Genomic DNA, 24,892 nt, shown 5'->3' with positions numbered 1-24,892 from the left:
TACTGTCTGCTATTTTGGGTCTGAATTCTTCTCTATTTTCTGTGGCTTTATAGTGAAACTAGCCATTGAATTCTGGTAGCTAAAACTTACCTCTAAAATCACCATTTCATTCAGAATCACAAGCTATGTTCTGTGTAATTAATTAGAGGGAAGTGATAATAGACATTGAATTTAGGAGTCCTGTAATGTTAGTGTGAAAGGGCAGTTCTTTCAGAAAGGATGACTTCATCATGTAACCATCCCAGAGAGTAAGCTGAAGTATATAGGAGGTTATGCTGCTGAAGGATCAGGCAGTTAAGGAACCCATGCTCAGGGCTGTTTCTGTACAGAGGCAGCTTTCCCAGAAGTTTGCTGAGTGGAAGGGATAGAGTAATAAGGAACAGGGAGACAGAGATTTATAGGATTTGTTATTATTTTTAAATATTTTAATTGGGATAGATGAGTGAAAGGTTATGCTTGTATGTGTGTTTTATATATGTATGTTTGTATTTTCACACAGACTCTCTTAATACCACTGAGAAATCTTTTACTTTGGCCAAAAAAGGGTCTTATACACTATTAAAAATTCATACAGTGTTTTTGTAAAATTTACACAGAACTTCATGCTCTTGGCACAAGAGGGGCATTTAGTGGAGTGAATCAAATGTTTATTTTGTTTGCTTGGTCAGTGAAGAGATAATTATGTATTTTATAATTTTTTATTTTAAGATGGTGATATTGTCATAGTGACCATCCTCACCACCTATTTTATTGTTTAATAATATTATTATCTAAAGTGTAGTTTCTGTATGTATTTATGTGGATAGGTTTAATACATACTGAATTCAAAGATTTGATTAATAGAAATCAATACTTATTACTAATTTGGCTCAATTCAGGTACTCAGTTTAGTAGATAACTTAGTCTAGTACCTCTCAAACTTTAACATACGTACAGAATACCTGGGGAACCTTGTTAAATTGTGGATTCTGGCTCAATAGATCTGAAGTGTGACTAAGTCTGAATTTCCAGTAAGCTTCTAGGTGATACAGATTCTACTGATTATCTGCAGCTTAAGTAGTAAGGATTTAGACCTTAGTAAATATGACAGACTCAATTTTTGAGTCTAGTCTGAATATTTGTACAGTCCTTGCCTATTGTGATGAGAGGTACAAAATTTGAAGCAACACTTTAATAATGTAAATTTATTATAATTTGCATACTATATGTCAGAGACAGAAATATTACAATAGAAGTAATTTGCTTTTTGTATATGCTGAAAACAACTTACAATGCCAGTTATTGACAATATAATTCATTGTGTATACCATGGAAAACTAATTTAACAGAAACTGTGAGGAATAAGCCAAAAATATAAATTAGTGAAATGGGAATCAATGTAATATAAAGCAGTTATTTTGAGAATAATCTGAGGAACCATATTCTTTTTTAATCTAGGAAATAACATCAAGATTTATAATGAATCAGCTAGCAGAAAAGAATCTTTTCCTAATGAAAGCCATAAAATGGTACCCACAGGTCAGGAGCATAATCTCTCAGGGAAGAAAGTGTGCAATATGTGGGAAGTTCTTTTTAACCACATGGCTGAAATGTGTTGAGTTTGTTCCTCCATCAAAGGTAAATGGTGTTTTTTGTATGAATATTCACATAAGACCGCCTCTTATTCTTTGTCCTTATTTAAGTTGACCAATATAAGCTACATTTGTATCTAAGAATTGACATCTATGATGATATAATGGGTTTTTCACCAGCTTTATTGATGTTTCATTGATAGATAACATAGTATAAATTTGAGGTGTACAACATGTGAATTTGATACATTTATAAAGGCAAAATGACTACCACCACAGTGATCACCTACATCTCCATCCTGTCACATGTCATCATTTTTTATTTTTGTGGTGAGAACACTTAAGATCTACTTTCTTAGCAACATTCAAATATATGATACATATGAAATATGTATTCTAATATAATATATGTGTATTTGACTAATATATATATGTATGATGCATATGTATACATATATATAATAAGCATGATACATGTATATTGTATTAGCTATAATCACCATGCTGTACATTAGACCCTCTAACTTAATCTTATAACTGAAAATTTGTACACTTTGACCACTATCTCCCCATTTCTCCCAACCCATCACCTCAGGTAACTATCACTTTACTGTTTCTCTAAGTTTGTATTTTTTATATTCCACATATAAGTTATTGTGCAGTATTTATTTTTTTCTCTGTCTGATTTATTTCACTTAGTGTAATTCCCTCAGTGTCCATCTAAGTTGTCATGAACGGCAGGATTTCCTTATTTTCCTTGGCTGAATAGCATTCAGTGGTGTATAGACATACACTACATCTTCTTTACCCATTCATCTGCTAACAGACAGGCATAGCTTGTTTCTACATCCTGGCTCTCGTGAGTAATGCTGCTGTAAGCATGAGAGTGCAAGTATCTCCACGAGATCCCGATTCCAGTTTCTCTGGGTATGTAATAAAGTGGGATTGCTGGATCTTATGGTAGTTCTGTTTTTAATTTTTTGAGTGACCTACATACTCTTTTCCATAGTAGCTGTACAAATTTGCTTTTCCACCAACAGTGCATTCAGTTCAGTTCAGTCACTCAGTCGTGTCCGACCCTTTGCAACCCCACGGACTGCAGGACGCCAGGCCTCCCTGTCCATCACCAACTCCCAGAGTTCACACAAACTCATATCCACTGAGTCAGTGATGCCATCCAACCATCTCATCCTCTGTTGCTCCCCTCTCCTCCTGCCCTCAATCTTTCCCAGCATCAGGGTCTCTTCAAATGAGTCAGCTCTTCGCATCAGGTGGCCAAAGTACTGGAGTTTCAGCTTCAACCTCAGTCCTTCCAATGAACACCCAGCACTGATCTCCTTTGAGATGGACTGGTTGGATCTCCTTGCAGTCCAAGGGAATCACAAGAGTCTTCTCCAACACCACAGTTCAAAAGCATCAATTATTCGGTGCTCAGCTTTCTTTATAGTCCAACTCTCACGTCCATACGTGACTACTGGAAAAACCATAGCCTTGAGTAGATGGACTTTGTCAGCAAAGTAACGTCTCTGCTTTTTAATAAACTGTCTAGGTTGGTCATAACTTTTCTTCCAAGGAGTGAGCGTCTTTTAATTTCATGGCTGCAGTCACCATCTGTAGTGGTTTTGGAGCCCCCCAAAATAAAGTCTGTCATGGTTTCCCCTGTTTCCCCATCTATTTCCTATGAAGTGATGGGACCAGATGCCAAGACCTTAGTTTTCTGAATGTTGAGTTTTAAGCCAACTTTTTCACTGTCCTCTTTCACTTTCATCAAGAGGCTCTTTAGTTCTTCGCTTTCTGCCCTAAGGATGGTGTCATCTGCATATGTGAGGTTATTGATATTTCTTTCGGCAATCTTGATTCCAGCTTGTGCTTCATCTAGCTTGTCATCTCTCATGATGCTCTGCATATAAGTTAAATAAGCAGGGTGGCAATATACAGCCTTGACGTATTCCTTTCCAAATTTTGAGTCAATTCTTTGTTCCATGTCCGGTTCTAACTGTTGCTTCTTGACCTGCACAGGTTTCTAGGGAGGGAGATCAAATAGTCTGATATTCCCATCTCTTTAATAATTTTCCACAGTTTGTTATGATCCCCACAGTCAAAGGCTTTAGTGTAGTCAATGAACCAGAAGTAGATGTTTTTCTGGAATTCCCTTGCTTTTTCTATGATCCAGTGGATGTTGGCAATTTGATCTCTGGTTCCTCTGCCTTTTCTAAATGCAGCTTGAACATCTGCAAGTTCTTGGTTCACATACTGTTGATTTTGAGCATTACTTTGCTGGCATGTGTAATGAATGCAGTTGTGCGGTAGTTTGAACATTCTTTGTGTTGCCCTTCTTTGGAATGGAAATGAAAATTCACCTTTTCCAGTCCTGTGGCCCCTGCTGTGTTTTCCAAATTTGCTGGTATATTGAGTGCAGCATCTTAACCACGTCATCTTTTGGGATTTGAAATAGTTCAGCTAGAATTCCATCACCTCCATTAGCTTTGTTTGTAGTGATGCTTCCTAAGGCCCAGTTGACTTCGCACTCCAAGATGTCTGGCTCTAGGTTAGTGATCACACCATTGTGGTTATCTGGGTCATTAAGATCTTTTTTGTGTAGTTCTTCTTCCCTGGTGGCTCAGCTGGTAAAGAATCCGCCTGCAATGTGGGAGACCTAGGTTTGATCCCTGGTTGGGAAGATACCCTGGAGAAGGGAATGGCTACTCACTCTGGTATTCTGGCCTGGAGAATTCCATGGACTGTATAGTCCATGGGGTCACAAAGAGTCAGACATGATTGAGAGACTTTCACTTCACTGTGTATTCTTGCCACATCTTCTTAATATCTCTTCTTCTATTGGGTCATATTGTTTCTGTCCTTTATTGTGCCCACCTTTGCATGAAATGTTCCCTTGTTATCTCTAATTTTCTTGAAGAGATCTCTAGTGTTTCCTATTATATTGAAAAAGGAGACACAATCACAAATGGGTCTTATTCTTTTTTTTTTTTTTTTTGGGTCTTATTCTTGATATAAAAATCTAGAAATAACCAAATATCGAATTGTAATGCTTCTATTCATGTGAATGTGAAATTATGCCATAATTATTTTATGAATTAGTGAGATAAGGATTGGAAAGTAATTGATGAAAAATTTTTTGAATCTCAAATATTAACTTTTACCATAATTCATTCAGATGCATTTGACCTTTTCGTGTGTTATAACTCTTGCCATCTGAGTTTTGTTAGTCCTCAGCATTTACAGAATTATCATTAACTTCAAGTAATTGATACTGAAGTATTAACTACTAAGGATATAATGCTTCAAAGCAACAACAAAAATTAATCCTTTTTAGTTACCACCAACTTGGGTCATAACATCTATGTTGATGGTACTTGGTACTACCAATGAAATAGTCTCATAAAATTCTTTCCAAATAGTGCCAAAGATATGCATTCAGTGTTTTCATTTTGTATAGTTACATTAATTCAACTTAATATTTTCCTAGATTCCTTTAAAGTTGAAGAGTTTAGGGAGGGAATAATTTGGAATATGAACTGTCAGTCCTATAGTGATGTAATGTAATTAGGGCTTTCTTCAAAAGAGTCTCAGTTGAGTAGGTTTCACTACACATGAGTGAAAAAGCTGATCTACTTTATGAAAATAATGAAAACTTCAGTCTTAATTCCTTTTTTATAACAAGCTGTCAGTAATGAAACATAAGATTACATTTAATAATTTTACTCATTACATATAGAGCAAAATCCTACTTTGCAGTAAAAAGTTATTATTGTTTATATACCACTGACATTCATTTATGAAACTGATCATTTCAACCAGTCAGCTGTGAAAATGAATGTTAGTTTTAAAATATTTATGCAGTGATTAGTTAATTTAAAGTAAATTACACACTTAGGAGATCAAAGTTATCACATTTCTAATTCTAAATAATCATGACAGTAATATGTATTTATTCAGAAAATTGAAATGGCATGAATGTTTCTTATCACTTTATTTGGAAAACAGTAAAACAATTAGAGTATAGATGATCTCGCCATCCATGGCCCACAGCTTTGTTGTGGCAAAGGGGCTTGCATAACTTAATGAAACTATGAATCATGCCGTGCAGTGCCACCGAAGATGGATGGGTCATGGTAAAGAGTTCTGATAAAATGTGGTTAACTGCAGAAGGAAATGGCAGCCCACTCCAGTACTCTTGCCTGGAGAGCCCCATGGACAGTATGAAAAGGCAAAAAGATGTGACACTGGAGGATGAGCCCTCCCCTCCACCCCCTGGGTCAGAAGGTTTGCAGTATACTACTGGGGAAGAGTGGAGGGCAATTACTAATAGCTTTAGAAGGAGTGAAGGGCCTGGGCCAAAATGGAAGTGGCACTCAGTTGTAAATGTGTTTGGTGGTGAAAGTAAAGTCCAATGCAGTAAAGAACAATATTGTGTAGGAACTTGGAATATTAGGTCCATGAATCAAGGTAAATTGGATGGAGTCAAGTAGGAGATGGCAAGATTGAACATTGAAATCTTAGGAATCAGTGAATTAAAATAGATGGGAATGGGTGAATTTAATTCAGATGACCATTATATCCACTACTGTTAGCAAGAATCCCTTAGAAGAAATGAAGTAGTCCTCAAAGTCAACCAGAGTCCAAAATGCAGTACTTGGGTGCAGTCTTAAAAATGACAGAATCATCTTGGTTCTTTTCCAAGGCCAACCATTCAGCATCACAGTAATCCAAGCCTGTGCCCCAACTACTGATGCTGAAGACGCTGACCAGTTCTAAGAAGACCTACAAGGTCTTCTAGAGCTCACACCAAAAAAAGATATTCTTTTCATTATAGGGGATTGGAATGCAAAAGTAGGAAGTCTTGAGATACCCAGAATAACAAGCAAATTTGTCCTTAGAGTACAAAATGAAGCTGGGCAAAGGCTAACAGTTTTGTCAGGAGAATACACTAGCAACAGAGCAAACACCATCTTCCAAAAACATAATAGATGACTCTACGTAGATATAAATGGTCAATACCAAAATCAAATTGATTATGTTCTTTGCAACCAAAGATGGAGAAGCTCTATAAGATCACAAAAATAAGACCTGGCTGACTGTGGCTCAGATCATGACTAAAGTTCAGGGTTAAATTGAAGAAAGTAGGAAAAACCACTAGGCCATCCAGGTATGACCTAAATCAAAGCACTCAATATGTCAGAATATTTGGGAAACCCAGCAGTGGCCACAGGACTGGGAAAAGTCAGTTTTCATTCCAATCCCAAAGAAGGACAATGTCAAAGAAGGTTCAAACTTCTGTACAGTTGCGCTCATCTCACATGCTGGCAAGGATATGCTCAAAATCCTTCAAGGTTGGCTTCAGCAGTATATGAAACAGGAACTTTCAGATGTAAAAGCTGGGTTTTGAAGAGGTAGAGAAACCAGAGATCAAATTGCCAATTTTTGCTGCATCATGGAGAAAGCAAGGGAATTCCAGAAAAATACCTACTTCTGCTTCATTGACTTTTTAAAGCCTTTGACTGTGTGGATCACAACAAACTGAAAAATTCTTCAAGAGAGGGGAGTACCAGATCACCTTACCTGCCTCCTGAGAAACCTGTATGTGGGTCAAGAAGTAACAGTTAAAACCAGATATGAAACAACTGACTGGTTCAAAATTGGGAAAGAACAATATTGTGTTATGCTGAGCATAACAAGGCTATATGTTGTCACCCTGCTTATTTAACTTAAATGCAGGGTACATCATGTGAAATGCCAAGCATGATTCCAGCTTGATGAATTGCAAGCTGGAATCAAGATTGCCAGGAGAAATATCAACAACCCATATGCAGATGATACCACTCTAATGGCAGAAAATGTAGAGGAACTAAAGAGCTTCTTGATGAGGGTGAAAGAGGAGAGTGGAAAAGCTGCCTTAAAACACAACATTCAAAAAACTAAGATCATGACATCTGGTCCCATCACTTCACAGCAAATAGAAGAATAAAAAAATGGAAGCAGTGACAGATTTTTATTTTCTTGGGTTCCAAAATCACTGTGGACAGTGATTGCAGCCATGAAATTAATAGATGCTTGCTTCTTGGAAGGAAAAATATGACAAACCTAGACAATGTATTCAAAAGCAGAGACCTCACTTTGCTGACAAAGTTCCATCTAGTAAAAGCTATCTATGGTTTTTCCAGTAGTCATGTATGGCTATGAAAGTTGGACCATAAAGAAGGCTGAGCACCAAAGAATTGATTCTTTTGAACTGTGGTGTTGGAGAAGACTCTTGAGAGTCTGTTGGGCAGCAAGGAGATCAAACCAGTCAATCCTAAAGGCAGTCAACCCTGAATATTCATTGGAAGGACTGATGCTGAAGCTGAAGTTTCAATACTTTGGCCTCCTGATGCAAAGAGCTGACTCATTGGAAAAGACCCTGATGCTGGGAAAGATTGATTGGGAGAAGGGGGTGGCAGAGGATGAGACGGTTAGGTAGCATCACTGAATCAATGGATGTGAATTTGAAAAACTGGGAGATAGTGGTGGACAGAGGAGCCTGGTGATCTACAGTCGGGATACGACTTAGCTACTGAACAACAACAGCATCATGAATGATCTCATATACTATCTCTTGATTGCTTCTACTTCTGTGGAAATTCATTGAATTCTCTTTTCCCTTTGAGGAGCTCTTTTCTTAAACTGCTAGGTAATTGTTGTATTCAGTATACATGATTTTTTTTCCTTCTAAAGAATCTTGAATTGCATTCAACTGCAGCACATCTATCTGCTGTGCATAACCAAAATGTTTGAACCTCCCGCGTGAAATGCAAAAGCCATTGATTATGCAGAGGTGGTGATGAGAGGGCAGTATCACTCTGTACTGGAGAGAATGTTGTATAGCTAGGTGGGTCGCTGAATCATGAGCAAGATTTTCTTTCTGGTTTCTGCCCTGCCCTAAGGTGGAATGACCATATATAATATATGTAAGTCAAGATTCTTTTGAGAGTGAAAGTAGACAACATTCTTAATAACTGAAAAATTAGCAGGAAACCAGAACTGTCCTAAGCAAAACTTAATGTATTGCTACACTTCCTGATTGAAGCAGTTAACTTTAGAGGAGTGGTCATTCCTGGTGCTTATGTGGAAAAGAGGAGTTGTCATTCTGAATGTTCATCTTGTATTTTTAAACTTATTTTCAGTCATTCCATTAATATTTGAGAAGTCGGGGGGCTAAGTACCATGCAAACAAATAGGGAAGCTAGTTTGTCTCAAATGGTTAAAATCTAAGTGTTTGAACTCTGTGAAGATGTAAAAGACACTAGCTATAAAATCAAAATGTTAAATGAGACTAGTTGCTTTAGGGATTTAAAGTGTAAGATGAGATTGCTATAGGTTGTCAGGCCTAGGAGGTGCCTAGGCAGATGCTGAAACTTGTGCAGGGCACTGACATAGTTAGAATTCAGATACATGGAGAAGGAAGCAGAAAGATATTCTAGAAGAGAACAGTATGGAGGAGAATGAGTCATGTTCATAGGCAGCAAATCCGTTAGGTTGGTTTGTGGCTAAGAGTCGGAGAAAGAGACAAAAATATTAGGGTCAAAGTCTGTGAACATGTATAGAGTCAAGAGTTTGAACTTCATCCTGTTTGGAAATGGAGTTCTCCTGAATGTGGGGGACAAGTCAATGATATAGAAAAGCATTTTAGAAGGAATCACTTGGGATTTAGAAGGACTCATTTATGCTAGAGTAATTGGAGTTTGAAGAGAAGAGAAACTGAAGAACAGAGACCTGTTAGAGTGCTTGCCTGGTGGAGTGTGAGGGGTAGAAGTAGAAACGCAAGGAAAGGAAGCCCCATGAGGGAGGAAGGAGAGCAGAACGTGGTGACTGATTGGATGTGGGAAAGCTCAGAGGGCTGGGAAACCCAGAAGATTCCAGAGGGATCTGATTTGGGGCGAGACTTCAAGTTTCACTTTAGACATGTTGAGTTTCACGTGATATGTGGATAATTCAAGTGACTATGTTTAGTGATCAGTTGGAGACAGACTAGAATAGCAAAACAATTAAACTTCTATGCTTTATTTGAAAACGTGCACTTTCCAATAGCTGTTCATTCTTCCAAACAGTTCTGCAAATTATTATTAAACTCTAATCAAAACACTACATTGGAGAAAGCAGCTGGGAGGCACACTATGACTAAAACGATCTTTGTTTAGTGAACTTAGATTCTAGTCATGTCTCTGCCTCTAACTGTGAGGCCTAAGGTAAGTCACCTTCCTTCTCATTATACCTGGACCAGTTTCCTCATCTGTACAATGAAGTGATTAGATTCAAAATCTCTTCTAGCTCCAGAGTGCCTTGATTCCTTAATGGGGAGAGTGGCTGTCATAGTCATGCTTTTCATGGTCCTGCTGATTCAGAACATGATACTGGTATTAGTTTCCTGTTGCTGCTGTAACAAATTTCTAATAATCTTGATGTTTTAACAACAAAAATGTGTTATCTTGTAGTTTAGTAGGTCGGAAGTCCAATATGAGTGCTATTGTGCTAAAATCAGTGTCAGGAGGACTGCATTCCTTTCTGGAGTCTTCAGGAGAGAATCCACTTTTTCACTCTTTCCAGGGTTTAGTGGCTACCTACATTCCCTGGCTCATGGTCTCCTCCCTCCATCCTCAAAGCCAGTTTTGGCATATCTAGTCCTTCTCAGACCACGTCACTTGGACTTTCTCTTTTGCCTCCCTCTTCCACTTTCAGTGGTCCTTATGGTGAAATTGGGTCCACCTGGATAACTCAGGCTAACCTCCTCATCTTGAGATCCTTTTAATCTTTTCTTTCTTTTTTTTTTTTTGAAGATCCTTAATTTTATCACACCTGCAAAGTCTCTTTTTCCATGTAAGATAACATACGTAGTCACAGGTTCCAGAGTTTAAGACCTGGTTATTTCAGGGGAGCCTTTTTCCTGCCTACCGTGATACCTTTTCCTGAGAAAAAAGGAAGACATCTGTCTCTGCTTTCCTAGTCCTTGTGCTTCATGAAATACTGAAACTTTATCCAAAGCTTTGCTTTATACTGTATGACATAAATATATAATATTTTGATAATTTTTGATTTCTTAAAGCTTAAAATATGGTAGTTGTCACTCAGGCATATTTTAAAAACAACTCTCAATTCCACCATTCAACAAATATAAAACTTAGTAAGCATGCATTTTCAAACTTAAAGTGTAAGACTTCTTTTCCTTAAAATACGGAGAGGATTATAATCATGTTTATTTCCTTTGTGAAATAATGCATTTCACTGTAGAGACTAAAGAGTGAAAATTAGACTTTAGTATAACATTTCACATTTTAAAGCTTTTTGCTAAAAAGATATAAAATCACAAACCAACTCCTTTTCTTCTTCTCTGACTTTGGCTTGATAAAAAGGATGTTTTAGCGTTTCAATTTCTAACTATAAGCAACAAAGCAGTATTTATCTTTGATAGAGTTATGAGGTTTTATTAATTGAGGTTTTTGAAGACATGTCTACTATAAGTGTGTGTCATAATTCCTTTGTAAATGCTTATTTCAAATGGATGTATGTTATACAAGTAGAAATATATGTCATACTGGTGCCACAAATGGAAATAGAAACTTAAATGGATATCAAGAGTCAAGGGATTAGAGACTTTATTTTCTCATGTAAGCATTACTGAGTTCAATGACTTTAGATGGAAAAGTATATTACTGAGGAATTATATGGAGTCCATTTTTCTCCGTAAAATTTCCAGGAAACAATTAACAGCCATGAGAGATATGATGTCATAAATAGTAATTATTAACTCAGAGAATAACCACAAGTTGTTCAATACAAAGCTGATCACGGCTTTTGGTAAAATAAGATACTAAAAAATTTACATAAAATATTGTATTCTAATTAAACAATAACACCTTCAAGAAGAGGAATGAGGAACACAGACATCTTGCATTCCTGCTTGCAGCAAGTGCCAAGTCAAATTCTGCTCATGCAATTTCTTAAAGACATGAGGGAGAATGACTAAAACCACAGCGGAAATAGAAAATGATTTTAATAGTTTCTGTTATGAACGTTTCACCCCATGGAGAAACTGGACAGAGAGAACTGGATCGCTCTATGGCCATGCTTGCTTCCTTGGTTTGTGTTTGTCTTTCTTTAACCTCCTCCTCTTGGTTAATGGCTCTGCTCTTTGTCCTGGTTTCTTAAACAGAAGCTGAGTGACGTGCATGTGGCATGGTATATTTTGATAGCCTTTAGTTCTGGATGAGATGTGTTACAGTAGTGGACAGGAATAGCTTGTTAGATGAGAGGGTTATCTATTATGTATATGGAAAGACCACATTTAGATTTCGGCTTTTGTCATTAGTTCTTTAAGTACCATTTCAACATTTAACCATTATAATCTAATTAATCAATTTGATCTCATATAGAATAGATTTGAATTATTATACATAATGTGTCTGATACTGTACAACTACTTATGAATTCTTTTTATCTTTGGACTAATATTTATTGTTGATGTCCCGTGAGTCAACATTTTATGATCTGTTTATATATAGAGTATATTGTTTCCCCAATACAAAATACACATTCTTGAGTTACTACGCTCATAGTTAACCTTTTCTATTAATAAATGTCTTTTTGTATCTTCTCCAGGTAGCCACATCCTAGACATCCTTAAAACCCTAGTTCCCTGTTTTGTTATATTGTGAAGTCTTGCTTCATATGCAGCCTATGGTGATCTGTCCTTTCTCTGCACCCATGTGGAACACACCGTTGGGTTGAGCCTAATGTTTCTAGTTATTTTTTTATGTTTATGTCTTACATTTCCAAGGAGTTGCTGAAAGATTCTTAGAGGCAGGGATTGTTTCTTATATATCTTTGTATCTTTGATATTTTTGCCTAATGGGGTACAGGTTTTTAGATGTTTGTAATTTGTCATAACTCCTAGCTGCAAGTAGAAGAAACCCACCTCACACACTGACTCAAGTAATGAAGACGGTCTAGGGATAAGTCTGGCTGAATATTTAATCATGCTGGATTGGGTATCCAAATTTATTCATCCAGAATTTGTCCTCCTGGTTTCCTTTGTTTTGGCTTTTCTCTCAGATTGAGTGCATGCGTGCTACGTCGCTTCAGTCGTGTCTGACTCTTTGTGACCCCATGGACTGCAGTCCACCAGGCTCCTCTGTCCATGGGATTCTCCAGCAAGAATCCTGGAGTGGGTTGCCACGCCCCCCCCTCCTGGGATCTTCCTGACCCAGGATCGAGCCTGCACCCCCTGTGGCTCCTGCTCCGTAGGTGGACCTCTCCCACTGAGCCCCTCGGGGAGCGTCGCTCTCAGGTGAGAGCTCTCTCAGTTGTGCCTTCTGGCCGTGGAGGGAGAGCTTCCCTCTCTCAACAGACTCAGGGAAAGCTTTAGGGCTGGTGATATTGGTTTTCTTGGAAGCTCTTGGGCCATGTGTTTACATGGTTGTGGTAGTGGGATCAGTGGCCCTCTCTCTTTTGTAACATTTGCACTGAAATTGGAGAATGGGTAGTTCCTTAAAGGAAGAGGTGGGCTTTTGCGCCAGCAGGTGGGAAATGGATGCTGACAGACAAAAAATAAGATTCCCATTAGGGAATTTCAGTCATGTTTCCTGGTTGATCACATAAACTTCTAGGAAATAAGTCAGGTTTGTAGAGATTCCAATTTTCACCCTCATGCAAAATACTTTATCATTAGAATAGTGCCATATATTCTCTGAGCCTTTGGCTCTTCATTGATTGATCACCAAGGTTGAAAGGTTATTACTCTCTTGAGGGTAGATTAATAGCTGTATTTAGGTGCTTTAACCTTTAAATAGGCCCAGGGTGTTCTTTTATGCAACAGTGAACAGATCAGCAATGAAATCTCTTACTGTGGATTGTGATAATGATAGCCCAGTGGGTTGGTTAATGATAAAACTAAGCAGCATTATCAACCAATTAAACTTTGACTCTGTTTTGGACTCCCTCACTGAGAGCTGTGTTGACCTCAGAAGTTATTTATAAAGCATATAAATGGTAAGCTTTGAGGTTGCCATTATTTCAGATATAGTGGTCAGGACATGTATACTAAGTGGTCAATACTTTGGCCACCTGATGTGAAGAATTGACCCTTTTGAAAAGACCCTGATGCTGGGAAAGATTGAAGGTGGGAGGAGAAGGGGACAGCAGAGGATGAGATGGTTGGATGGCATCCCCGATTCAATGTATATGAGTTTGAGTAAACGACTCCGGGAGCTGGTGATGGACAGGGAGGCCTGTCTGTTGCAGTCCATGGGGCTGCAGAATCGGATATGACTGAATGACTGAACTGAACTGAATTGAAGTGGTTAGAATGTATACCAACTTAGTGTATATGTTCTAAAATTCCTTATTTGTACATTTAGAAGTAACATGAGAGATATTGTAAGTACAAAAACTTAAGTCATATATATATATAGGTCAACTTGCCTGAAATCCAGCCCATAAAAATCTTAATGAACATTGCAGACAATAAACAGAGTATTAAGAAGATTAATTTCCATGAGAAATGGATGCTAGGTAAAACTAAGATGTGTATTGAAGTGTTCAGTCTCTGTTTATTGATCAGTTTAACTTCTCTGTAGATCAGAATCAGGTTTGTGTGGATTCTGCATCATTTTTTGGCCTTCATCTCAGACACTTTACAACTAGGCAATACAGTAATATCTTCGGATAAAAGCCTAGGTAATCTTTTATCATTTGAATTTTATTTAGTGCTGAGTGTGCCCTTCTTGGGGCTTCACTGGTGGCTCAGGCAGTAAAGAATCCACCTGCAGTGCAGGAGACCCGGGTTCAATCCCTGGGTCAGGAAGATCCCCTGGAGAAGGGAATGGCAACCCACTCCAGGATTCTTGCCTGGAGACTCCCATGGAGAGAGGAGCCTGCTGGGCTGCAGTCCTTGAGGTCGCAGAGTCGGACATGACTGAGCGACTAAGCGCAGCACCCAGCAGCGTGCCCTGGCCAACTAGTTAAGTTTGTTTATCTGTGTGTGGGAAGAGAGCAAATCAAGCACAAATAGTTTAGTGTGTACTTTAGAAATCAAGGCTCTGAAATCTCTGAGAAAGCTAATGTTTATTTTATTTACTTAAAATATTTAAAATATTGTAAATGTTTAAAATATTTATTGAGTAGTGCCTTAATTTTATTTTTAATTTTTACTTTTTAGAACTGGAAAATAAGCAGAAATCTACAGCTGTTACCTCTTCAAATATTAATTTGTTCTTATAAATGTTTTTATCAACGTAACCCTAACCTCTTTGGAATTGGTCAGGTGTAGAGCAGGTAAGAAACTCATTTAGAGCCTCACATGACTTACCCATCAGCTCTGCACACATAGTCAGATTATGCCCAGCTTATGATACCTTGCTCTTTGTCAATACCTTAAGTAAAAGAAGAAAAGAAAAGAAAAGGACCAATTTAAGCACCACAGTCTACCTTTAGATTGTTTAGACTCTTAAGTGTGCTGAAAAATAAAATAAAAAATAGAAAAATCAGTATGTGTGGCAATTGTCATCTTTTTCTGTCATTTTATTTTGATGAGGTCAAGTATTTATTTTATGGGTATTTTGCAAGTGAAAGAGAATAACTTTTTGGTGTTAGATAGTTCAATTATGATTTCAGTTGAGTTCTTATTTTCTAAGAGGCACTAACATCTTTCTTCTTCTTTCTTTATTAAGGTAACATCGGTTTATAACATTATGTAAGTTTCATATATTCAACATTATATTTAAGCTTCTGTATACACTTCCAGAAGTTTAGTTTCCATTCACTGCCGTATGGTTAATCCCCTTTTATCCATTTTGCCCTCCCCCACCCCACTTCTCCTCTGGTAATCACTAATAGGTTCTTGGTATCTGTGTGTATGTTTTGCTGGTTTATTTTGTTTTATATTCCACATATGAGTAAAATCATGTAATATTCATCTTTCTCTTATTTCATGTAGCGTAATCCCCTCAAGGTCCATCCCTGTTGTAGCAAATGGCAATATTGCATCTTATTTTTTTATGACTGAGTAGTATTATATAATATCCCATATCTTCATCCATTCATCATTCATGAACACTTAGGTTGTTCCCATATCTTTGCTTTTTGTAAATAATGCTGCAATGAACATAGGGGGCATATGTCCTTTCAAATCAGTGTGTTTATATTCTTCAGATAAATATACAGAAATAGAATAGCTGGATCATGTAATTGTTCTATTTTTAATTAAAAATTTTTTTATTGAGGTATAATTGATTTATAATATTGTTAGTTTCAGTTCAGTTCAGTTGCTCAGTCATGTCTGACTCTTTGTGACTCCATGGACTGCAGCACGCCAGGCCTCCATGTCCATCACCAACTCCCAGAGTTTACTCAAACTCATATGCATTGAGTCAGTGATGCCATCCAACCATCTCATCCTCTGTCTTCCCCTTCTCCTCTCACCTTCAGTCTTTCACAGTATCAGGGTCTTTTCCAATGAATCAGCTCTTTGCATCGGGTGGCCGCAGTATTGGAGTTTCAGCGTCAGCATCAGTCCTTCCAATGAATATTCAGGACCGATTTCCTTTAGGATGGACTGGTTGGATCTCCTTGCAGTCCAAGGGACTCTCAAGAGTGTCTGAGCGTCTCCTGAGGAGGTACGGGTCAGTGGTGGACGGCCACAGGGACAGGGGCTCTGGGTGCACAGACTTGGCTATGGCATAAGCCCTTTTGGAGGAGGTCGCCATTAACCCCACCTCAGAGCTGCCAGCACTTACACAGGACTGGGAAGTAGACTCTTGGAGGGCACAAACAGAACCTTGTGTGCACCAGGACCTGGGAAAAAGGAGCAGTGACTCCACAAGAGACTGACCCAGACTTGCCCGTGAGTGTCCGGGAGTCTCTGGCGGAGGTGTGGGTTGGCATTGGCTTGCTGCAGGGCTGGGGGCACTGAGTGTAGCAGTGCGTGCATGGGATCCTTTGAAGGAGCTCACCATTACCTTCATTACCTCCACCATAGTTTGGCCCCAGGTAAATAACGGAGGGAACACAGCTGCACCCCTCAATAGAAAATCTCAAACAGAAAAAAGATTTGCTGAGCATGGCCCCACCCATCAGAACAAGACCCAGTTTCCACCACAGTCAGTCTGTCCCATCAGGAAGTTTCCATAAGCCTCTTATCCTTATCCATCAGAGGGCAGACAGACTGAAAAACACAATCATGGAAAACTAACCAATCTGACCACATGGATCACAGCCTTGTCTAACTCAGTAAAACTATGAGGCATGCCGTGTGGGGCCACCCAAGACGGACAGGTTGTGGTGGAGAGGTCTGACAGAATGTGGTCAACTGGAGAAGCGAATGGTAGACCACTTCAGTATTCTTGCCTTGAGAACCGCATGAACTGTATGAAAAGACAAAAAGATAGGACACTGAAAGATGAACTCCCCAGGTGGGTAGGTGCCCAATATGCTACTGGAGATCAGCGGAGAACTAACTCCAGAAAGAATGAAGAGACGGAGTCAAAGCAAAAACAACACCCAGTTGTGGATGTGACTGGTGATAGAAGCAAAGTCTGATGCTGTCAAGAGCCATGCTGCATAGGAACCTGGAATGTCAGGTCCATGAATCAAGGCAAATTGGAAGTGGTCACACAGGAGATGGCAAGAGTGAATGTCAACATTTTAGGAATCAGCGAACTAAAATAGGCAGGAATGGGTGAATTTAACTCAGATGACCATCATATCTACTATGTGGGCAAGAATCCCTTAGAAGAAATGGAGTAGCCACCATAGTCAACAATCTGAAATGCAGTACTTGGATGCAATCTCAAAAACGACAGAATGATCTCTGTTCATTTACAAGGCAAGCCATTCAGTATCAAAGTCTATGCCCTGACTAATAATGCTGAAGAAGCTGAACGGTTCTGTGAAGACCTACAAGACCTTCTAGAACTAGCACCTGAAAAAAGTGTCCTTTTCATCGTTAGTTTCAGTGTACAGTAAAGTGAATCTATTATACAAATACATATATCCACCCTTTTTTAGATTCCTTCCCCCTATAAGCCATTACAGAGTACTGAGTAGAGCTCCTGGTGCTATACGGTAAGCCCTTATTCAGTTCAGTTCAGTTCAGTCGCTCAGTCGTGTCCCTTATTACTTATCTATTTTATATATGTGCCATTTGCAGCAACATGAATGGACCTAGAGAGTCTCATACTGAGTGAAGTAAGTCCGGCAGAGAAAGACAAATATCACATGATGTCACTTACACGTGGAAACTGAAAAAAGGATACACATGAACTTTTAAACACATACATATTCTTAAAAACTAAAATAGAGTTGCAGGTGTAGAAGATAAACTTATGGTTATGGGGTGTAAAGGGTGGGGGGAACAGATACATTGGAAGATTGGATCGACACATACATATTTTTAATTTTTTGAGGAACCTCCATACTGTTTTCCAGAGAAGGAAATGGCAACCCACTCCAGTATTCTTGCCTGGAAAATCCCATGGACGGAGGGGCCTGGTGGGCTACAGTCCATGGGGTCACAAGGAGTCGGACACGACTGAGTGATTTCACTTCACTTCATACTGTTTTCCACAGTGGCTGCACCAGTTTACTTTCCCACCAACAGTGCATGAGGGTTCCCTTTTCTCCACATCCTTGCTAGTGATTGTTGTTTTTTGTATCCATTCTAATGGGTGGGAGGTGATATCTCATGGTTTTAATTTCCCTATAATTAGTGATGTCGAACATCTTTTCATATGCCTGTTGGTCTTCTGTATGTCTTCCTTGGAAAAATGTCTATTCAGATCCTCTGCCCATTTTTGAATCAGGCTTTTTGTTGTGGAGTTTTATGAGTTCTTTACATATTTTGGATGTTAATGCCTTATTTGATACTTGATTTGCAAATATCTTCTCCTGTTGGAGGTTGTCTTTTCTTGGTGTTGATGGTTTCCTTTGCTGTGCAAAAGCATTTTAGTTTGATGTGGTTTAGTTACTAGGTTGTGTCCAACTCTTTTAACTTCATGGACTGTAGCCTGCCAGGCTCCTCTGTCCATAGGATTCTCCAGGCAAGAATACTGGAAATTTATTTTTGTTTTCATTTCCTTTCCCTGAAGAGACATTTCTAGAAAGATACTGCTAAGACCAGTGTCAAAGAGTGTATTGTCTGTGTTTTTTCGAGGAGTTTTATGATTTCAGGTTTTACGTTCAAGTCTTTAAAGCTGAGTTTTGTGTATGATGTAAGATAATGGTCTATTTTCGTTCTTTTGTATGTGGCTGTTCAGTTTTCCCAGTACCATTTATTGAAGAGACTATCCTTTCTCCATTGTATGTTCTTTGCTCCTTTGTTGTAAATTAACTGTCCGTATATGGCTGGATTTATTTCTGAGCTCTCAATTCTGTTTCATTGATCTGTGTATGTTTTTCTGTCAATACCATGATATTTTGATTACTTTATCTTTGAAGTACAGTATGAAATTACGATTGTGATACCACCATCTTCTTTTTCTTAAGGATACTAATGTCCTCTTGACTAAGATAAAACCTTCATTCCACTTAAAAACGAGTAGAAGCTGAAAACCCAGGCTTGGTTACTCCTAACATCACTTTTTTTCTTGCTTTTAAAGCTTTTCAATTTTTTTTTTCCTACAAGAAAACCATGGGAAGTAGTGCTGGGATGAGAATTTGACTCCTTTTCTCTGCGGGACAGCAGAAAAGTAGGGGGGAAGTTATGAAAATGTGTGGTACAGTTTGCACAGATGAGTAGCTTTTGGAAGTGTTGTTCTGTCCGGCAGCATGCACATCACCTGAAAACTTGTTGGAAGTGCAGATTATCTGTTCCCACCCTGAACCGCTGAATCAGAAACCGGGAGAGTGTAGTACAACAGTCTGTGATTGAAAGCTCTTCCAGGTGATTTTGATGCACACACTTATATGAGGCCCCAGGGACAGACTAAGATAAATTTTCTGTGGGTTCAGAAAAGCAAGAAATTTAATTATAATTTATTTTTAAACCCCACTATTCATGTGACTAATTGGTGGTGGCTTTTATGGAAAGCTGAGTGATTTTTCATCTTACGTATGTTTTATTACCATGTTACCTTCCTAACTAGGCCTTTGTTTAGTTCACTTCAGGACATGGTCCTTCATGCAGCAGGGTTGCCTCTGGCGTACCTGAGAAGCTAAATAAATGGAGCTTAACTGAGAGGCTCTCAGTTCTGAAGAATGTAAGAGTCAAGCCCCACTTAGACAGAGTTGTGTTGAGGAAAATTTCTAAAGGCTCCATTAACCAAGAATGCATTTTAAACAAACCAAAAAAACAAGGTACAAATGAAAGTCATAGGAGCTCACTTAAAAATGAGTTGCAGGAATAGACTGTGTATGTTTGCTGAGGGAAAACTACCGAGAAAATTGATTTTGATTAGGGAAATACCTTATGCAACCATGTTGTTGAAAAGCATATTTGTTTACCATTTTAGTCTCATGACTTCCGCTATAATTTATGTGCCAACCTTAGTTTTGGGGAGAAAATTGTATTCACTCATTCATCTATGTATTCACTTATTCAACAAGCATTTCAGTTATTCTTGAAGCTCAGGGGACATGGAGACTGTTGACTGTCCACCTTCACATTTTTACCCACCCCTCCTGCATGTCTCAAGTTACCGAGACTTGGTTTCTGCCACATTATTCCAAAAATGGCCTTTCAGAAAATGGCCATCAGGGGCTTCCTACCAATTCAGCTGCTCCTTATCTGGCTGTTCTGTAGGTTTGGTCCTGATTGACCATCTTCTGCCTCTTGGAACTTTATGCCTTAGGATCATTATTTTTCTGATGGCCTCTTGCCCATAGCTTTAACTGAATTGTCTTCTATATCTTCACTCAAGAACAACGGTTCTATGAGGAGATTTCTCTTAGTCCCATTTTATTGTCTCTTAGCACTGTTTCTTTACCTGAAGGAACTCACCTATTCCCACCAGTTTCATTTAGCTTCACTTATCACAGCTAGGGGAGTAGCTGCTAAATCTTTTTCTTTGTTTTTAACCCAGGTTTCCAAGCTTCACTATCTAAAATAGAATTTATTCTATTCTTCACAAATTATTTATTCATGTATTAAGTCAATATTTATTGAGGGGTTCCTGTCTACCGGGCACTGTTTTCTGTTCTAGGAATACAGCAGTGAACAAAACTGACAGGTCTCTGATTTTAGAAAGCTTATATTCTGATGGCATTGGGGAGGCAAACAATAAAAGCCAGACAAATAGTATGGTGATATGTACTTTGAAGAGAAATAAAATAGGATTCAAGAGATAGAGAAATGATGAGAATACTTTTTAGAACATTTTGGCTGCGCTGGGTGTTCACCGTGGTGTGTGGACTCTTCCTTGCATCACTTGGCCTTTCTCTGGTGGCTGCACATGGGCTTAGCTGCCGTGCCACATGTCGGATCTTAGTTCCCCAACCAGGGATCAAACCTGCCTCCCCTGCGTTGGAGGGTGGATTCTTAATCACTGGGCCACCAAGAAAGTCCCCAAGGATACATTTTCTAGAGAGTAGTCTGGGTCTGATAAAGTAATATTTGATCAAAATTCTGAAACAAGTGAGGGATGAATTCTGTGGGTATAATGAATAGGAATCAGTTGAGTCTTTGAAGGGCAAAAAGTGCAGGAAGAATGCCAGAAAGCACCAAATAACTGGGTGTGTGCTAAAGAGAAAGCATGACTCTGAGCTCAGGAGACTTAGTTTTGCTGGATGCATGATCATGCATGATCACAGGAAGGTTCTGGGGAATGATGCCGCTGCTTCTGCCCTGTGTTCAGAACCATTATTTAATTAAATGAGAAATTTAATCTTACTCCATATATATATGGGTGTCCATTGGCATATGCATGCAAGGCGGGAGATGCAGTGGGTTCGATCCCTGGGTTGGGAAGATCCCCTGGAGAAGGGAAAGGCTACCCACTCCAGTATTCTGGCCTGGAGAATTCCATGGACTGTTTAATCCCTCAGGGTCACGAAGAGTCGGACACAGCTGACTTTCACTTTCATTGGCATATGAGATTGTAGTCTCTTCTTGCCAATTTGTAATCCTTCTGAAATTCTAACATTATGTTAGAATCTGAAACACTGCAAAATATTTTCAAGCAATTACAACAAACTTTTATTTACTCAAATGAAGTTGAAGCAACTGAAGCATTAACTTTTTGTGAGTTATTTGAATTTAGTATTTCTCTGTCTCTTTTGTGGGTCCTCTCTGGAATTTTTTGGTTCCCTCACACTTGCCTCAGGAAGACATAGCCGAGTAAAAAAGAGAGACTCAAGTCTTTTTTACTGTTATAAATTTGTTATTGTCTGTGTTGTGGGAAGGTAGATTCAAACAGAAAGATGTATATTTTAGGATTGTTAATAAATTCTGTTTGTCGCTGATTACTAATTCCATGACACAGTGAGCAGAGAGGAATTCCTTTAAAATAAACTGGATCAGTGTCCCCACCTCAGTCTCCCCTTTCGCTCATCCCCGTCTGATGGCTCTTCTCTCAGACGTGCCTGCTTATTCCCCCGGCCTGTGGGAAGTGACTCCCTGGCCACCATGTTTCAGATTGTGAGTTTCACCCCCAGCACCTACTTCACCGCTTCCCTCCTGAGCGCTTCTCCTGTCCCTTCTGTTTCACTCTAGAGTTCCTTCTATTTCGCTCTGTAATCTGCCTACCGATTTTATTTATTGCCTGTCTCCCCCTGCTCACGTGTCAACTCCGTGAGAGGAAATGAGGCTTTTTCCCCCCTAACATTTTATTATAAAAATTCTTAAACATATAGAAAATTTGGAAGAATTTTACAGGGAATACCTGTTAAGTCCATCATCTAGATTCTACAGTTAACTTTTTACTCTATTTGCTTTGTTATATCCCTCCAGTCAGCCATTGATCCAACTTATTTTTTAATTTATTCTTGAAGTTGCAAACATCAGTGGTTTCCCTTCTAATATTTCAGTGTGTATGTCGCTAATTAGAGTTCAATATTTGTTTCTCTCTTTCTTCTGAGGTAACTTTGATATTTACATGTTTTTTAAGAAATTAATTAATTTATTTTAATTGGAGGGTAACTACTTTACAATGGGCTTCCCTGGTGACTAGGCTGGTAAAGAATCCACTTGCAATGTGGGAGATCTGGGTTCCATCCCTGGGTTGGGAAGATTCCCTGGAGAAGGGATAGGCTACCCACTCCAGTATTCTGGCCTGGAGAATTCCATGGACTGTATAGTCCATGGTGTTGCAGAGTCAGACACAACAGAGTGACTTTCACTTTACTTTACAATATTGTGATGGTTTTTGCCATAAATCAACATGAATCAGCTACAGGTATACATGTGTCCCCTCCATCCCGAACCCCCCTCCCACCTCCCTCCCTACCCCATCCCTCTGTGTTGTCCACCACTCTTTGGGTGCCCTGCTTCCTGCATTGAACTTGCACTGGTCATCTATTTTACATATGGTAATATATATGTTTCAAAGCTATTCTCTCAAATTATCCCACCATCACCTTCTCCCACTGAATCCGAAAGTCTGTTCTTTACATCTGTGTCTCCTTTGCTGCTGTGCTTGTAGGATCCTTGGTACTGTCTTTCTTAATTCCGTATATATGCATTGATACACAGTATTTGTCTTTCTCTTTCTGACTTCCTTTACTCTGTGTAATAGGATCCAGGTTCATCCATCTCATTAGAACTGATTCAAATGTGTTCCTTCTTATAGCTTAGTAATATTCCATTGTCTATATATCCCAAAACTTCCTTATTCATTCATCTGCTGATGGACATCTAAGTTGCTTCCATGTCCTAGCTATTGTAAATATTGCTGCAATGAACATTGGAGTACATATGTCTCTTTCAATTCTTGTGTCCTTGGGGTGTATTCCCAGCAATGAGATTGCTGGATTTACATGCACAAATTTATATGACTTCGGCAAAAATACACTTATAAGCCCTCATTAAGATATGGAGCATTACCATTATTCCAGAAAATCTCATGTCCCTTCCCTGTAGTTTTGCTAGATTTTACAGAACACCCAGTTTAATTTGAATTTCAGTGAAGCAATGGATAAATATTTAATATAATAATGTCTCAAATGTTCCATAGGATATACTTATGCAAAAAAAATTCTTTGCAGTTTATCTGAAATTCAAATTTAACTAGAAATCCTGTATTCTATCCGGCAGCTCTACTTTCTAGTAAATTCTTGCCTCATCTCCCAGAGGAAGTTACTATGCTGATGTTTTTCCACCATAGATTTTGCCCATTTCAGAACTTCATATAAAAGGAATTGCACTATATATATTGTTTTCTGTAAAGCTTTTTTTCACTCAGCATAATGGTTTTGAGATTCATCCGTAGTGTTTATATGTATCATGAATTTGTTCCTTTTTATTATTGAATATTTTTCCATAATATAAATATACTACTATTTATTCATTCATTCTTCACCTTGGATTTTTTTCTCCAGTTTCCATCTATTGTGAATAAGCTGCTATGAGCCAACAATGGCTGCCAATTAAGTTCTTGACAAAGTCCCATCTCTTTAACGTGGCTCATTCTGTGATTTTCTTACCTCTCCCCTGATCTCACCTCCCTCCACTCTTTTCTTAAGCTCACCACTCTCCGATCATACTCCCTTCGGTGTCCTGAAGCTTCCATGCTGCTCCCACCTTTGGCCTTTGCATGCTGTTCCCTCCATCTCCATCATCGACTCAATGGCCGTGAGTTTGAGCAAACTCTGGGAGACAGTGAAGGAGAGGGAAGCCTGTCTGTGAGTTTTGCGTGGTAGAATTGTACCTAAGCTATCTCCCTCTGGTATCAGGTGGAGAAGGAGCAGCTGGAGGAGAAGGAAAGAAATCTTACACGATAGAGGTTTTGCTCTTTGGGGCTGATCATGGGGGCTCTATCATGTGCTTTCTAATAAATTACCCACGTGGATGTTTTCACTCATTCTTATCAGGAGAAAAAGAGAGCATCGTAATTCCCACCAGTTTAGGAACATTGTGAAACAATGTCAGTCATGAGCTATTTATGAAAACTTCAGAATGGAGGAGAGTCTGGGGAAGAAAGAACTGTGAAAGGTCTGGGAGCCATAGAAATATTTTGATAACAGAGAATCATTGGGGATTTAAAATACATATGTAAAAAGTTTGGTTCTTTAAAAGGAATAATTCCTAATGGATGTTTGAAATGTGTGTCTATGTATTTCTCAGAAACTCAGGATGTATTTCTAGCAGTCATTGATTAATAACTCTTGAGTCATATCTGAGTCGA

The 24,892-nt window shown here is 38.7% G+C and overlaps 1 protein-coding gene across 2 annotated transcripts in view; it reads left to right on the top strand.

Annotated features, from left to right (window-relative positions):
• Nucleotides 1–14,956, top strand: part of LRRC69 (leucine rich repeat containing 69) — an 83,807-nt gene extending 68,851 nt beyond the window's left edge. For both annotated transcript variants that reach the window (XM_061123810.1, XM_061123809.1), the window contains 2 exons: nucleotides 1,438–1,617; nucleotides 14,779–14,956. In XM_061123810.1, coding sequence (XP_060979793.1) covers nucleotides 1,438–1,617; nucleotides 14,779–14,889 — 291 coding nt within the window. In that variant the 3' untranslated portion in view covers nucleotides 14,890–14,956. The remainder of the gene's footprint in view (nucleotides 1–1,437; nucleotides 1,618–14,778) is intronic.
• Nucleotides 14,957–24,892: the final 9,936 nt, after the last annotated feature.

Source organism: Dama dama, chromosome 21 (assembly GCF_033118175.1).
Source record: "Dama dama isolate Ldn47 chromosome 21, ASM3311817v1, whole genome shotgun sequence".
Classification (NCBI taxonomy): Eukaryota; Metazoa; Chordata; class Mammalia; order Artiodactyla; family Cervidae; genus Dama; species Dama dama.
The sequence above is the reverse complement of the archived record's forward strand: the minus strand, read 5'-3'. Positions and strand labels throughout refer to the sequence as shown.